The following is a 17,500-nucleotide window of genomic DNA, read 5'->3' as shown; positions in this document are numbered from 1 at the left end:
GGCCAATAACGTAGTCAATACTAGAGGTTTCTTTTATTTTCCTCCCTGGATAAATTGTTGAAAGCTGTTCTCGCGGAGACAAAAACTTGCAGATGGTTGGGAGAGGTGGGGATAGAATTATTATATTATCTCTCTCTCTCTCTCTCTCTCTCTCTCTCTCTCTCTCTCTTATATGTTTATGTGTGTGTTATGTATATATATCCATTTAAATGCAGCCTCTCTTATCATATATTCTTCAATTGTTTTCACACGTGGTCATTTTGTAAATTTCATTATTTATGACACGTTTTCGCCGAGGTAAAACAAACAGCTTTGCCAGACATATAATCAAAACGACATATTGAATTTACTATTGTATTCATTCCTGCCTAATTCATTCTGAACTGAACAGTTCTGCATTTTTAGTTTTCTGTAAAGGAAAACTATTGTGCCGGCTTCGTCTGTCCGTCCGCACTTTATCATGTCCGCACTTTTTCTGCGCGCACTTTTTTCTGTGCGCACTTTTTTTCTGTCCGCCCTCAAATCTTAAAAACTACTGAGGCTAGAGGGCTGCAAATTGGTATGTTGACCATCCACCTCCAACCATCAAACATACCAAATTGCAGCCCTCTAGCCTCAGTAATCTTCATTTTATTCAAGGTTAAAGTAAGCCATAATCGTGCGTCTGGCAACGCAACAACACCGGTCACCATGGCCGGATGAGAATTTCATGGGCCCCGGCTCATACACCATTATAACGAGACCACCGAAAGATAGATCTATTTTCGGTGGCCTTGATTATACGCTGCAGCGGCTGCACAGAAAACTCGATTGCGCCGAAGAAACTTCGGCGCATTTTTTACTTGTTTAAAGTTTAACAACTGATCCATCAGAAATGATATTTGGTTAGATTTTACTATTAAATAAATAGAAGGCATCTTATTAGTTTTTGCTATCTAGAATGATCAAACATGATAGTTACCGCCATCGTCTCTCTCTCTCTCTCTCTCTCTCTCTCTCTCTCTCTCTCTCTCTCTCTCTCAAATGATTCTAGAGCGAAAACATTTTAGTCGAATTATTTTTCCCAGAATATCTGGGCGGAAAGTTTTTACTGAATAAGAGGAAAAACTTCATTCCACGATCTATTCTCTCTCTCTCTCTCTCTCTCTCTCTCTCTCTCTCTCTCTCTCTCTCTCTCTCGCCTGTCTTATACAGACACACCAACACCCACACAAACACACACACACACACACACAAGATCATTTTAAGATAAAAGCATTTTAATCAAGTTATTTGACCGGAATAACCGGTGGGGAACTTCTCATTGAAGGAGAGGGGGAAAAAGTTTTAAATCCTCTCTCTCTCTCTCTCTCTCTCTCTCTCTCTCTCTCTCTCTCTCTCTCTCTTTCTGTCCGTCATACTATGGACCTTTTTTTATCAACACCAATTGATCTTTATCTCTCACAATACTGGGGACCTCTCTCTCTCTCTCTCTCTCTCTCTCTATGGACCTTTCTTTATCAACACCCTTCTACCTCTTTCTCCCACAAAACTGGGGACCTCCCTTTATCAGAGTTATTCTCTCTCTCTCTCTCTCTCTCTCTCTCTCTCTCTCTCTCTCTCTCTCTCTCTCTCTGTGAGCGACAGCCCTCATGATTCATGCAAAAGAAAGATGAAGTTGGCAGAAGTAAGATCTGCCAGGGAGAAACTTCGCTCCGCTCTCAAATTATCGCCCCTATTATTGTTATCTTCCAGCAAACTTCATAGCCCCTTCTTCTTCCGCCAGGGGGTAGGAAAGTCGGGCCTTTGTTTCTTTTGAACCCGAGAGCAAAGCCACTCAGCATTTTCATAGAGACGTTGAGTTAAACCAGAGGTACGTGGAAAAGTATAGTCGTTTTGAATAATGGCTTCGTCCTGACAGCCTGACGTGTTTATTGTCTGGGAAATATGTTCGTGATATGAATGTACGTTTGTTGTAGTGCTTTGTTTCCATCTGGCAATGTGACTGTGATGGTGGTGTTGTAGAAATAATGTTCTCGTCTTTAAGATTCTTGGAATGTAGAGCTTAGGTCAAAGGCCAGGCACTGGGACCCATGGGGTCATTCAGCTCTGGAAAGGAAATTGGGAGTAGGTAGGTTTGAAAGGTGTAACAGGAGGACAATGGTTAGGAGAGCGTGGATAGGGAGATGGAAGAAAGATAATATGAGTGGAGGTACAGTAAAAGAAATTAGAAGGGTTGCAGCTAGGGGCTGAAGGGACGCTGCAAAGAACCTTAAGTAATGCCTACAGTGCACCGCATGAGGTGCAATGACGGCACAATCCCCACTACGGGGTTCAAGATTCTTAGATTAGCCAAAATTAGGAATTATGCTAATTTATTTCTAATAACTAAGGACGTTTTGATATGAATATCCTTAACTAAATAAAAACAAAAATCACTTCTTTAATCAATTGAGATGTTTATCAAATAACCGAATCATCTTAATAAACCAAAATGTTGATTAAAACTTATGATTGGAATTCCTAACCAGATGTTAGCTGAGTCACCAAGCCTTAATCTTATATGTTTATCAAATAATCAACATATTTACTAAGTTATATTAAGTCCAGCCTTTCATCATTCCTAACCTGCTGACAAGTCAGTCACCAAGCCTTATCCTCAAATATTTATTAAATAAATAAATAATAAACAAAGTTACTATGTTGCATGAAGTCCAGCCTTTCATCGTTCCTAACCTGCTGATAACTGAGTCACCAAGGGTTATCTTCAAATATTTATTAAATAAAACAAATTTACTAAGTTACATTAATTTAGACTTTAAATAAAACAAAATTTATCAAATAAAAAAAGTTAGTTACATTAATTCCAGACTTTCATCATTCCTACCCTGCTGATAACTGAGTCACTAAGCCTTACCTTCAAATATTTATTAAGTAATAAACAAACTTACTAAGTTGCATTAAGCCAAACTTTTCATCATTCCTAACCTGCTGACAAGTCAGTCACCAAGCCTTATCCTCAAATATTTATTAAGTAATAAACAAAGTTACTAAGTTGCATTAAGCCAAGCCTTTCATCATTCCTGACCTGCTGACAAGTCAGTCGCCAAGCCTTATTCTCAAATATTTATTAAATATTAAACAAAGTTACCAAGTTACATTAACTCCAGTTTTTCATTACTTTCAGGTTACTATGACCAGCCCACCCGTCAAAGAAACAGCTAAAGAAAAGGCGAAACAATAGCTTGAACTGTCCACCATAGCGTCCTGATCGGCGAGGGAACCGACCTGTCATGGCCTGACGTTTCCAAAAGGCCTCCTGGAAGAGCTTTTGACTGATCATGAAGAACCATGAGACGCCACTCGTCCATCCAGTTGCTCCTTCTCTCTCTGACTGGATGTTCCTGGATGCTACTGTTTCTCACGCTCACTCTCTCCGACTACCATGCGTTCAAGTGAGTTATCTCTCTCTCTCTCTCTCTCTCTCTCTCTGTCTGCCTGGATGTGTGATAATGTAGCTAAGAATTGGTAAATGAACTGGGTCTCAGCACTCAAAGGGGATCGAACTCGCTGCCTAGATGCTTTGAGTGTCATGTGCACAGCATTTATGATGATGTCACGGCAAAAAACTTTATGTATATATGTATATTATGTATATATATATATATATATATATATATATATATATATATATATATATATATATATATATATATATATACATATGTGTGTGTGTATATATAGAGACAGAGAGAGAGAGAGAGAGAGAGAGAGAAGAGATAAAAGAGTAATTAGAGATTTTGCCATCTACTACAAATCTGTATCAACATTAACTGCTGTAAATTCAAGGTAATTTCACTCACCTGTTGATCGCCAGTTAATAATGTTTTACACTGGAAATGACACGCCCACCACTGTCTCCCCACCCCTAGAGCCTACCACGCGTCGCACGTCGCGGCCGCCCACACGACGTACACCGCCCCTCAGAAGGAGATCGACCCGTGTGACCTCTGCTGGGGCGTCGGGAGGAACGACGCGAAGGAGGTCCTCCATGGGGAGAAGGAAGAAGAAGAAGATCAGCCCGCCCTTTCGACGTGGGGCGCCCGTTTAGCCAAGGCCGTGGGCATAGCCCCTCAGGAGAAACGTAATGCCACGCCCACGCCCAAGCCCCTTCAAGGCCAGGCGGGGGGAGTGGGCGCCTTCTATTACTACACGCTTCATACGATGTTCACGTCGCTCCAGATTCGCCTGAAGAAGGCGCAGCTGGTGAGATGCGATTATTATTATTATTATTATTATTATTATTATTATTATTATTATTATTATTATTATTCAGCAGATAAACCTATGTTCATACGGAACAAGCCCACCAAAGGGGCCATGGCTTGAAATTCAAGCTTCCAAAGAGTATTATGTTCATTAGAAAGAAGTTACAGAAGATAGTAAGAAATACAGAAAAGATCAGTCATCAGAAAAAATAATAAATAAATAAATGAATACAAAAATATTATTATTATTATTATTATTATTATTATTATTATTATTATTATTATTATTATTACCCTATTTGTATGGAACAAGCCCACCAAAGGGGCCACTGACTAGAAATTCAAGCTTCCAAAGAGTATTATGGTGTTCTTGCGAAAGAAGTAACAGAGGGTAATGGGAAATGGGATATACAGAAAGAGGAGACTAATTATTAAGAGGTCAGTCATTAAAGAAAGGAAAGTATAGAATCAATAAATAAAGGAGGAATAGATTTTACAGTAGAGGAACACCTGGACGTGTAAAAGATACTCCAGACATTCCTTCTGCCGCCCTTAAATATCTCCATTTTCTTTCTCCCTTCAGGTAGCAGGCGATGTCAGAGCAGAAGTAGCGAGTCTAGAGGAGAAAGTAGCCAACCTACACGACATCTTGGTCAACCAATTCTCCCCGAGAATGAACCCCTACCAACCCAATTCGTCTTTCGCGAAGCCTTCCTCAACCACGACTCGCTCGTCGAGGTCACGGCTCGGGGTCAAAGGTCCCTCTGACACTTCTGACCCCTCGGAAAAGGTCGGTGATCAAAAGAGTGACGATCGACGCAGCGGCGTCAGTGCAAACGGAAGTGACGTGAAGCCAGTTGTCGAGCTCCCGAAAAAGACGGTTCGTCGCCACCACAGACCTCCGGAAAATGACATTTACGCCCTCCTTCATAAACAGACGTTGGGTGCGCATTTACAGACGTCTCTCAGGAGCGCAAATGATGAAAATGGTGAAAAATCTAAAGATAAGGACAAAGAACTTTCGTTTAAAGAGTCTACTAGACACCTTTTATCGTACGACGCCGGTGCTAAGAAGGTCAGCGCCAATACCAGGCGGGCTTTCAATGAAAGCGACTTTATATCCAAGGGGAGATACAAAGTGAGGCTCGGAGGATATATCTTCGACACCAGGGAGAAGGAGGAGAAGGAATGCAAGGACAAGGGGAAGCCTTCCGACGCGTCCGCCGCCAGAATAACCAACAATTTCCTGAGCATCACCAAGGAAGACATCATCTCCTCCGTGTCCATTCTGATTATGGACCAGGGAACGCCCCAAGGAACCCCCTCCTCCTCCTCCTCCTCCTCCTCCGACGGCGGCAGGGAGGAACCTGAAGGAAACACTCGCTAAGCTCTACCCGGGCATCGCCGTCCACTTCGTCACCTCCTCCTCTTCCTCTTCTTCTTCTTCTGCGTCCCTCCATTTCCCGCGAAATCTCAGGTTGATGGTGCATCACGTCCCCTTGAACTCGACCTTAGGGTCCGGCTATTCCGTGGCTCTGGACTACATCACGACGCCCTACGTCTTCGTGGCCACGAACGTCTCCGCCCTTTCGTCTCCCAACACCATAGAGCACCTCATCTGGGCTACGGAGTACCTGGGCGTGTGGGCCGCGGGCGCCAGCCTCCTGCCGAAGTCGGGTCAGTGGCACATGGGGTGTTTACAAGTCCGCGAGTCGAACTACCAGATCACCTGGACGAGAAAGAGACTGGGCACCGCCCAGGGTTACCTCCTGTGCCACGCCCTGGAAGGACCCTTCGTGGCAGTGACCTCCGCCCTGCGACACCTCGGCTGGAACGCCGAGCTTCCAGACGCCATGTCCCACTTGGATTTGTTCCTGAGGGCGTCGAGATACCACCACATGCTGGCGGCCGCGTGCCCTCAGGAGGTCTTCAGCGTCGCCCACGAGTTGGTGACGCCCTCCAGAGCTTCCCTGCTGAGTTTCGCCAGGCTCCACGGGTTCTATTCCATCCAAGTGCCTCCTGGAAACACGAAGTTTATGTTCTCGTGCGAGGAAGTGGCCGTCAATTGCGGAGTGGCCGGGTTTGCCCTTCCGCCCTGCTGCAGGAGAGAGTTGGCGCGCCTCGTGCGCTTCCTCATGGATACGTGCGACGCCCACGGCCTCTTGTGCGAGCTGCAGGAAGGAACGTTGATGGGTAAAGTAGAAATTTTGTTTATGACATTGATAAAAAAAAAATACCCCAATTGAATTCTAAGTTTGAGGAAAAATTAGGTCGGTTCAGTGGGTTACGCTTGTATCAGACTGCTCTCTTAATTGTTAATTATACAGCATACCTAAAATCATTGAAATGGTTTACTTATGTACAAATTTTATGTAGATCTTACATACACTTAAGCTTGAGAACTTCAATTACTCTGCATGTGTATAATATCTCTGGCTGACTGAATCTGTACAGCGTATATTCAAGACCACCGAAAATAGATCTATCTTCCGGTGGTCTCGGTGTAATGCTGTGTGAGCTGCGGTCCATGAAACTTTAACCACTGCACGGTGGTGGGCTATCCTATATCGTTGCCAGAAGCACGGTTATGGCTTACTTTAACCTTTAATAAAATAAAAACTACTGAAGCTAGCGGGCTGCAATTCGTTATGTTTGATGATTAGAGGGTGGATGATCAACATACCAATTTGCAGCCCTCTAGCCTCAGTAGTTTTAAGATCTGAGGGCGGACAGAAAAAGTGCTGACAGAATCATGAAGTCTCGAATTATTTTGCGTGTGTAGTATTTTTCTCGGCCTGATTAAACTAAATCATTTTATATATCAGTAAAAATTATATTAATAACTATAAATTGAAGTTTAATTCTTTGCTTATCGTAACTTTTTATTGATCTCTTATTAGGAATTATTCAGAATTATATAGTGATATGTAAATGCATTTCTGCTTATAATGTATATATCTATATATATATATATATATATATATATATATATATATATATATATATATATATATATATATATATATATGTATATATATATATATATATAGGATATATATATATATATATATATATATATATTTGTATATGTATATGCTTATATATATATACATATATATATATATATATATATATACTATATTTATATGTATATATACATATACAAAGAAATATATTTACACAATCCTATACCATTCCAAACAATTCCTGAGAACAGACCATTCAAATAACATGACAACCTAATTATCAAATCATTAATTCATTATTAACAACAAACATTTTATTAATTTTCCTTTTCCTACCTCTCCTTTAGGAGCGGTGAAGACAGGCGGGGTCATGCCCTGGGAGAAGGATGCCGACATCACCTTCCACACAAACAACTTCACGGCCCTGGGCCAGCTGAAGGATGTCTTCGAGAGGGCAGGATATTCTCTCCATCTGGGTAGGATGTTGTGATGATTGTTATATACCCTATTCTGGCTTTGTTTTGTAGAAGTTACAGTCGACGCATTTTAAGAATATCACTCGGCCACTCCCACATCCTCCCTACACCACCCTGCCACCCCAGCCTAAACCCCACCCCTCTTTCATGATATTGCTTTTACGGCTGGCAGCACTGTCCTTGTCGTGAGCAGGAGTCAGACTGGGTTGAGTGAGTGGTAGTGATGATTGAAGCACAGAGAGAGAGAGAGAGAGAGAGAGAGAGAGAGAGAGAGAGTGAGAAAGAGAGAATTACTATTTGTGTTGTCATGAAGGGGAAACTTTCAAAAGAATGTTGACAGAACAGTTGTACAGAAATAAGTACCAATTTACAGGTTTTAGAGCCTCCGTTAGTTATTGAATGAACAACCTTTCGATGTGATTAGTATTATAACCAAGCAGGAACTGATATCGTCCGAGAGTGCGGTACAATAACTCACGCATTATCTACGGTGCCAGGGGAAGGGGGCGGGGCCGAGTCATATTCTTAAAATGCGTTGACTATAGTTTATTGCTATTTCCTTTAAGGCTATCTTCATTTCTTTTTATTTTGGTCGATGGTCCTCCTGAAAAATAATTGTCGGAATTATATACGATAAAAATAGTGAATAATTAAACGTTTGTTATTGTTATTATTATTATTATTATTATTATTATGTTGACGAGAGATGAACTGCTTAATAATAATAATAATAATTCATGTTTAACTATTATACGTCATTTCTCGTTTATTTCAGTCGACAACAGATGGTGCTGTGTTGACGGGAAGTGGGCAGGAGGTCAGGGCTCTTTGAATACCCCTCACTGGGCACTGGAGCTCTATAGCCAACACACAATGGACTCCGAGGAAGATTTGCTAGCCAGGAGGCCTCGGACGAGGTAATTGTTCTTGTGATAATATATGACTTAATATATTGCTTAGTTCTGTAAGGGATTAGCGCCGTCAGTGCGTCCCACGTGGTGCACTGTTGGCATTTCTTAAAAAAAGAGTCCCTTAGGCCTCTAGCTGAAACCCCTTTCATTCCTTTTACTGTATCTCCGTTCTTATCCACTTTCTTCCATCATACTTTCCTCAACCTTCTCCTAACAAGTGAGGTTTTCCTCCTGTTACACCTTTCGAACCTACCTTCTCTCAATTTCCATTCCAGCGCTGAATGACCTCACAACTCCCAGCTCTTGGCCTTTGGCCTAAATTCTATATTCTGTTCTATTCTTTCCTCCCTGCAGGATACAGTTTGACGGATATTATTATTATTATTACTATTGTTATCAAAATTCTATCATTTCCTCCCTACAGGATACAGTATGATGGATCTTATTATTATTATTATTATTATTATTATTATTATTATTATTATTATTATTATTATTATTCTACTCCTTTCCTCCCTACAGGATACAGTTTGACGGATCTTGGGTGACAGCTCCGACAAGTCCCGGACTCTACGTCCGTAACCGTTACGGAAACGAGATGTACCGTCATGCTCAGCACTGGCTTGATACAGGTACGTACCGTCATTGGCATATAATTAACATTATTACCATTATTAATATTATCAAGACCAAATTATTCAAAATATCACTCAATTCTATCATCATTTTCATATTCGTGACTAAACCCACACCGATGTTAATTTTGTTCGTTTGCTTTTGGAAAATGCCCATTCAATGAGGTGTAGTCTTTTACTTTTAGAAATTAACCAACACATTTGTACTAGCCACTTCAAGAGCAGGCCATCTATATTAGAAGCTTCCTTTAACTTAAGAAGCTTGTAAACAATATTAGAGCAGTTATTTAATTCTGGTAGATATAGTTCGAGATTCTGAAGCTCATTCAGAATATTAACCATGTGGTTTTTTTTTGCTTAATTATGATATTAGATGTAACTGTAATTTTTTGAGTGATGTAAAATGATAGTAATCAGTTTTTTTTACCAAAACAGTATATTAGATGTAACTGTAATTTTTTTAGTATTGTAAAATATTAGTAATTATACATTTTTTTTTACCTAATCGATATATTAAATTTAACTGTATTTTTTAGTAGATGTAAAATTTACAGTATTAGTAATAATTTTTTTTTTTGCCTAATCAGTATATTAGATGTAGCTAATATTTTAATCTGGTTTAAATATTAGTAATTTGCTTTTCCCTAATCAGTACATCAAATGTAAGTGATATTTTTATGGTAGATCTACAATATTAGCAGTCATTGATATTTGCCATAATTCCTAACTCACTTTGAAGTGGTATCTGTCAAAATATTAGTATCATTTGTTTTTTTCCTTGGTCATTATATCAGATTTAGTTGTTTATTTCTTTGAGTAGCTCTCAAATATTAGTAGATATTTGTAATTACCATAATTTCTAATAATTTGAGGTAGTATCTTTCCTATCAAGATAACCAAGAAGATGAGACGAGATATAAACAAAATGATTCTTCTAGTTCAAAATTCCTCATTCAGTTTCCTTCCTCACCTTCCCTTCAACTTCCTTCCAGGAAAAAAGTCTGGATGGGAAGACTACGAAGCGGGGAGGTTTCTTCCCTGTTCCAAACCTTCCCATCACGCCTGTCTGGACGAGAATCTTCCCGATGGGAACCTCGAGTTTAGGCCCCTGTGTTTAGTTTAGATAGGGTCGAGTTTTTTTGGTGGAATTCGGCCAGGTCGTCAGCTGGTCACCATTTACACAGTTAGGTCGCCAGCTAGTCACTATTGGCAGCTGGGTCGACGGCTGGTCACCATTGACAGCTAGGTCGTCAGCTGGTCAATTCACACCTAGGTCATAAGTTTGTCACCATTGATAGCTAGGTCGTCAGCTGGTCCCCACTGACAGCTAGGTTGCCAGCTGGTCATCACTGACAGCTAGGTTGCCAGATGGTCCCCATTGACATCTAGGTTACCAGCTGGTCACCACTGACAGCTAGGTTGCCAGTTGGTCATCACTGACAGCTAGGTTGACTGCTGGTCCCCACTGACATCTAGGTTGCCAGCTGGTCACTATTGACAGCTGGGTCGTCAGCTGGTCACCATTGACAGCTAGGTCGTCAGCTGATCACCACTGACAGCCAGATCGTCAGCTGGTCCCCATTGACATCTAGGTTGACAGCTGGTCACCACTGACAGCTAGGTCGTCAGCTGATCCCCACTGACAGCCAGGTTGCCAGCTGGTCACTATTGACAGCTAGGTCGCCAGCTGGTCCCCATTGACAGCTAGGTTGCCAGCTGGTCACTATTGACAGCTAGATCGTCAGCTCGTCACCACTGACAGCTAGGTTGCCAGCTAGTCGCCACTGACATCTAGCTGGGACAAGTATGGGATTGAACTTACGACTTTAGGAATGCGAATACATTGCTTTACCACGTAGCCACTGTTAAAAATTCATCGTGCTATACATTTATATAATTCTAATTCAATAGCATATTATCAAACCGATTGATTTGCCTGACATGACAGTGTATAAGAAAATCAAAATGATTTATGCCTAAGTGTTGCAAAAAAATATTTATTAATTCAGAAAATCATCATGAAATTCTTTCGAATTAGTTTGTGTGCAAATGTTGAATAGAAATTCAAATTGTCTTCAAATACTGCAATGAAAGTAGAATATTTTTGCCTACATAGGTCAAAAGAAGGCAATAAATACTTTATTTATTCAGAAAATCTTTTATGATATTCATTCGAATTACTCTGAGTGGAAAAGTGGAACAGAAATTCAAATTGTCTTGAAAAGCACAGCAATGAAAGCTAAATATATAAGTCAAAGGCTAAATATATAAGCTAGGGGCCGCTTCAAAGAACCTTAAGTAATGCCTACAGTGCACCGCACGAGGTGCGCTGACGGGACTAACGCCCCAAGGGTAGATGTATTTCCAATCGAAACACCAGTGTAGCCGAAACAAAGCAATAGATTAAAAACTTAATTAACTCATACTTTAGGAACCTTAGTCAATAAAATCAAAATAAATGAACCGACTCTAAACAGCAGGAAATCAATTTTCTAAAAAAATGTAAATAAATAAGACTTAAAAATCTTCTCGCTTCCTTCAGTAGAGTAGAACTGATTGTGATTTAGATTACATTACGCAATAATATACACTCAGGTTAGGCTTAGAGTTGAAGTTGACGCAGGCGTATATGAATAAATATTTAGGCGTATGTATAAACTTTTTTCTGAGAAGGCTAAATGATTATACATAATATTGCATTTTGCATTGCCAGGCTCAAAAATCATTATGCTTGGCCATTAATGTATACACTTACGACTGAGTAATATACACTGCATACAACATTATAATAATAAATAAATATGTTTGATTATTCCGGTGTTATCATTTATTGAGAATTTTGAATTTACACTTTCATGCTTGCACATCGCATAAACACACACGCACATATATATACACACATATATATATATATATATATATATATATATATATATATATATATACATATATATATGTGTGTGTGTATGTATATATATATATATATATATATGTATTATATATATATATATATATATGTGTGTATATATATATATATATATATATATATATATATATATATATATATATATATATAATACATACTATATATACAAAAACCTTACAAAAATACTTAAAACCACATAGTCCTTATATCTCTAAAAACGCCATCAGAATGGATATCACCTTGATCTAAAACTATGTAAATGTTGGCTAAACTTTCAGTATACATATATATTTATATAAAAAATGTTTAGTGCTCTATACCCTACAATAAAATCTCTACCCTCCTTCACACGGGTACAGCAAATTCCGCCCTGACTGAAATGTGGTTCGGATTCCACAATAAGCTGTAGGTCCCGTTGCTAAGTAACCAATTGGTTCTTAGCCACGTAAAATAAGTCTAATCCTTCGGGCCAGCCCTAGGAGAGCTGTTAATCAGCTCAGTGGTCTGGTAAAACTAAGGTATACTTAACTTTTGACTGAAATCTCCCAATATGAATACAAGATAGAGTTATGCATTTAGATAAAACTATTAGTCAAAGAGAGATAGGTTAAGTAGCTACAGCAATAATACATAAACAAATCAATGGGTGATTATTGAATGTACATAATATGAATATTATGTAAATAGACAAATGAAAGTCACTCACGAGAAAGCGAAATATATTTGTCAGTTTAGTGGTGATTCCCTTTTAGGTTGTTTGAATATCAATAATTTGGTTATATGAATATGAAAATGGATAAAATGTATATATAATTGTTCATATAACATAATTTTCAATATTACATCACCGTGATATTTTTATTTTCACAAACATCAAGTTACAAATGGTTTGATATCCAGTTCGCTCTACCTCGGGAATAATAACTAAGGGGAGTTATGATTGATAAAAGTGGTTTTACCACAGGGCAGATTCGATCCACATTCAGCATCTATCCCCCGACTTCAGTGACGAGTCTTTTACCACTCGGCAGCCGAGTGGTAAGCGTACTCGTCACCTCTGTCCAAAAATGGAAAACTGCAGTATCTGCAAAAAAATACAAAACTGAACAAAATGGTAGATGCTGCAGTTTTCCCTTGCCCTACTACTGATTTTGCAGATACTGCAAATGGGACCCTTTAAATGAAGCATTGATGAATCATTCTGAAACTGCAGTAACTTGTGTATTAGCGTTTCATAAGCAAAATAGGTGGCATATCTCAATTTCAAAAATTTTGCTGATACTGCATTTTTCCCTTGCCTCACTACCGATTTTGCAGATTCTGTCAATGGAACCCCCTACATAAAGCATTGAAGAATCACTCTGAAACTACAGTAACTTGTGTATTAGCGTTTCACGAGGAAAATAGGTGGCATATCTCGAAAATTTTGCCGATACTGCAGTTTTCCATTTTAGGGCAGACCAGAAGTCGGGGGTTGTTACTGTCGGTGGATCGAATCCCCCAGGTGGCGAACCACTTTTATCAGTTATGATTCCCCTTTGGTGTTATTTCCGAGGTAGAGCGAATTGGATACTAAACTAAATTTGTAGCTTAGTGTTTGTGGATAAAACATTGTATATCATTTTGGAACAATCGTCAATTTTATTTCGTTTCATAGGATATGGAGGAATTGTATTCGCATGGGCTTTTGCTAAATGATAGTAAAAGAAAAGGAGCCTTCATGACAGTGACAATGACAGTGATGATGACCGAGCAGTCATTATGAGGTTCATTGTAATCTCTGAATTAGAGCTGACTTGTCGTTGTAATTCAAACATGAAACTCAGGTTATGGGAACAGCAGTTTCTGAGTGTCGTGTCTAAATAATTCCGAATTTCTTGTGCTTCGCTTTTTATTAATTAATAGGACATTATTCCTTTTAAATAACCACTATCTCAAATTACGATGTCTTACAGCAATATTTCAGTATTTATCCTTCACTAGTAAAGACAGCAGGTCCTTAATTTTACTCAAATATATAAATAAAAATTCATCTGCTGAATAGTGCGAAAACATTCATTTCGAAATATCCGTTGCCTGCTTGGGAGGGCTTTCCGATAGGAACTGCAGTGTGATTGTAGTGATAAGGTTATAATGGGTGTTCTTACGCTCTCTTAGGAGTTGGTGTCTTATTAATTACTGTTTGTGTTGGTTGAACAGTCTAGATTCTATCTGTAACTGCTTGTGAATTATATGTATATATATGTATATGTATGTGTATATATATATGTATGTATATATATATATATATATATATATATATATATATATATATATATATATATATATATATATATATATATATATATATATCAATAATGCTAAGGAAAATTAAACGCTAAAAAAATTCATAGTTTTACCATAATTCTCATCTAATTTATCATCAATAGTAATAATAGTTTAAAAAAAAAAAACATTATTTTCATCCATATTGTACTTGTCATAGGAATCCGCAACACACCAACCCTTCTAATTACAATAGAGGAATAGATCTGTGATATGAGTGTATTAATCTTGTGATATATAAAGTTCGCAATAACCAGCGTTGACTGTACGTGCATGTGTTTTCTAACCTAGAGCTAAGTGCTAGATTTATCATCGCATTGGTTCCGATTCTGCGCCGAACTCAACACTAAAATCAATAAAGCATTAGCAATGACTCTGTGTTTCATTGTCATATTTTGGATTCTCATTCGAAATCCTTGTAGGATGGAAGGAACCCCACATGGGAAGGATGTCAAACTGATGTTTTGTTTGTCTTGTAGGATGGAAGGCTTCCCACAAGGGAAGGATCTCAAACAGATGTTTTGTTTGTCTTGTAGGATGGAAGGCTTCCCACAAGGGAAGGATCTCAAACTGATGTTTTGTTTGTCTTGTAGGATGGAAGGCTTCTCACAAGGGAAGGATCTCAAATTGATGTTTTGTTTGTCTTGTAGGATGGAAGGAATCCCACAAGGGAAGGATCTCAAACTGATGTTTTGTTTGTCTTGTAGGATGGAAGGAATCCCACAAGGGGAGGATCTCTTAACAGATGTTTATCTAGTAGGATGGAACTTCCATTAACAGTATTTCTGTTTTATTTTCATTTTGTAGATTCTCATTCAGGATAGTCAAAGGCATCCTGCAAGGGTAGGATCTCGAACAGATTTTTGTTTGTTTTGTAGGATGGAAAGTCAACTGGAAATATTCCTGTTTATTTTCATATTGTAGATACTCTCTCGGATTAGTCACAGGAACCCTACAAGGGGACGATCTGGGACAGTTGATTTTTATTATCCTTGTGGGATGGAAGGTTTATTCTGACTTTAGAGCAGAAAAAAACAAGGAAATCGTTGGAGTTGGAAGATCAGACGGTAACCTTGTAACAACTTAGAATTGTGTGTGTGTGTGTGTGTGTGTGTGTGTGTGTGCGCGTGTGTGTGTAGCCTTTTAAACAAGTAGAGAAAACCATAGACTCATCATGGTGGCCAAGAGAAGGTGTTGAGAACTTTAACTGGATAAAAGACCAAAACTTGTTTTCAGAGAAAATAAACTATGTTAGACAGCTCAGGTTACATTCTGGTATAACAGACTACATTCTGGTATTTAGTAGAAGGTATTTAGTATATTGCTACAGGATTTTTATTAGCTACATTCTGGGATATAAAGACTACATTCTGGTATTTAGTATAAACATTCTGGTATTTAGTATATTAGGCTACATTCTGGTATTTAGTATATTAGACTACATTCTGGTATTTAGTATATTAGGCTACATTCTGGTATTTAGTATATTAGGCTACATTCTGGTATTTAGTATATTAGGCTACATTCTGGTATTTAGTATATTAGACTACATTCTGGTATTTAGTATATTAGACTACATTCTGGTATTTTATTAGACTACATTATATTTAGATTAGGCTACATTCTGGTATTTAGTATATTACATTCTGTATCTAGTATATAGACAACATTCTGGTATCTAATGGTACATTTAGTATTTATTATTTGTGCATTCTGGTATTTAGTATATTAGACTGCATTCTGGTATTTAGTATATTAGACTACATTCTGGTATTTAGTATATTAGGCTACATTCTGGTATCTAGTATAATAAGCTACATTCTGGTATCTAGTATATAGACAACATTCTGGTATCTAATTAGGCTACATTCTGGTATTTAGTATATTTGACCACATTCTGGTATTTAGTATATTAGACTGCATTCTGGTATTTAGTATATTAGGGTGCATTCTGGTATTTAGTATATTAGAGTGCATCCTGGTTTGTAGTATATTAGACTGCATTCTGGTATTTAGTATAGTTGACCACATTCTGGTATCTAATATATTAGCCTGCACTCTGGTATCTAGTATACTAGACTACAATCTGGTATCTAGTACACAAGACTACATTCTGGTAAGAGGTAAGTCTTCTTTCAGATGGTCCGATTTCAGAAATTTCTTGCTATAAAGCCAAACACTGGGTCACTTTCAGCCATCCGGTGCTTTAGAAAGTGAAAGGAGCGAACTGGAGTGATTGGACATCATCAAACCTTTAGTAATGCCTGCAGTGCACCGCGTGAGGTGCACTGAAGACACCAACTACTTTACGGGGCTTCTTGCAGATTGATGAAGTACGATGGTAAGTGGTAGACATTAAAAGAAGCCTGAAAACGGCGAGAATTGATGAGAGTTCTTGCTTTCTCGGCCTGATTCTGACGAGCAGCAGGAACAGTTAAGAAAAATCAATAAAGAGAATGAATTAGAGATTAAAGTTGCAGTAGAATAGAAGGAAAGATTCGTGCCCTAGTACCCGAGGTTATAACCTCACCAACACGGCGTGCCAGGAAGCCTGGTTTCAGCTACAAAAGCAAAATTAGTCCTCCATGAAAAATCAGTGGAAAGGGCAGATACTTCCTCCCTTTTCAGAGTGTCCAGTTGTTGTGGAAGAGGCGACAGTAGAAGGAACAGAGATGGGACAGCAATCAGATGATCTCTTGAGACTCTGAAAGAAGAAACTGCATGAATAATTAGCAAAAGCAACATTAATCCTCCATGAAAAATCAGTGGAAAAGGCAGATATTTGAGTCATTTAAAAGGTGTCCAGTTGGGGAAGAGGCAACAGTAGAAGGAATTAGAGATGGAACAGCAATCAGATGATCCCTTGAGACTCTGAGAGAAGAAACTGAATGAATAATCAGCAAAAGCAACATTAGTCCTCCATGAAAAATCAGTGGAGAAGGCAGATATTTCAGCACGTTTGAGTGTCCAGTTGTAGTGGAAGAGGCGACAGTAGAAGGAATTAGAGACGGGAC

The 17,500-nt window shown here is 38.6% G+C and overlaps 1 protein-coding gene across 1 annotated transcript in view; it reads left to right on the top strand.

Moving 5' to 3' along the window:
• LOC136835652 (uncharacterized) overlaps positions 1-12,047 on the top strand; it is an 18,303-nt gene extending 6,256 nt beyond the window's left edge. The window contains 8 exon segments of the mRNA XM_067099467.1: positions 3,167-3,434; positions 3,912-4,245; positions 4,831-5,616; positions 5,618-6,440; positions 7,561-7,689; positions 8,465-8,606; positions 9,123-9,232; positions 10,228-12,047. Of these exon segments, the coding sequence (XP_066955568.1) occupies positions 3,331-3,434; positions 3,912-4,245; positions 4,831-5,616; positions 5,618-6,440; positions 7,561-7,689; positions 8,465-8,606; positions 9,123-9,232; positions 10,228-10,358 (2,559 nt within the window). The 5' untranslated portion in view covers positions 3,167-3,330 and the 3' untranslated portion in view covers positions 10,359-12,047.
• The last annotated feature ends 5,453 nt before the right edge of the window (positions 12,048-17,500 follow it).

The sequence above is a fragment of the Macrobrachium rosenbergii genome, chromosome 55 (assembly GCF_040412425.1).
Source record: "Macrobrachium rosenbergii isolate ZJJX-2024 chromosome 55, ASM4041242v1, whole genome shotgun sequence".
Lineage (NCBI taxonomy): Eukaryota > Metazoa > Arthropoda > Malacostraca > Decapoda > Palaemonidae > Macrobrachium > Macrobrachium rosenbergii.
Note: the sequence above shows the minus strand (reverse complement) of the source record. Positions and strands in the feature narration are given on the sequence as shown.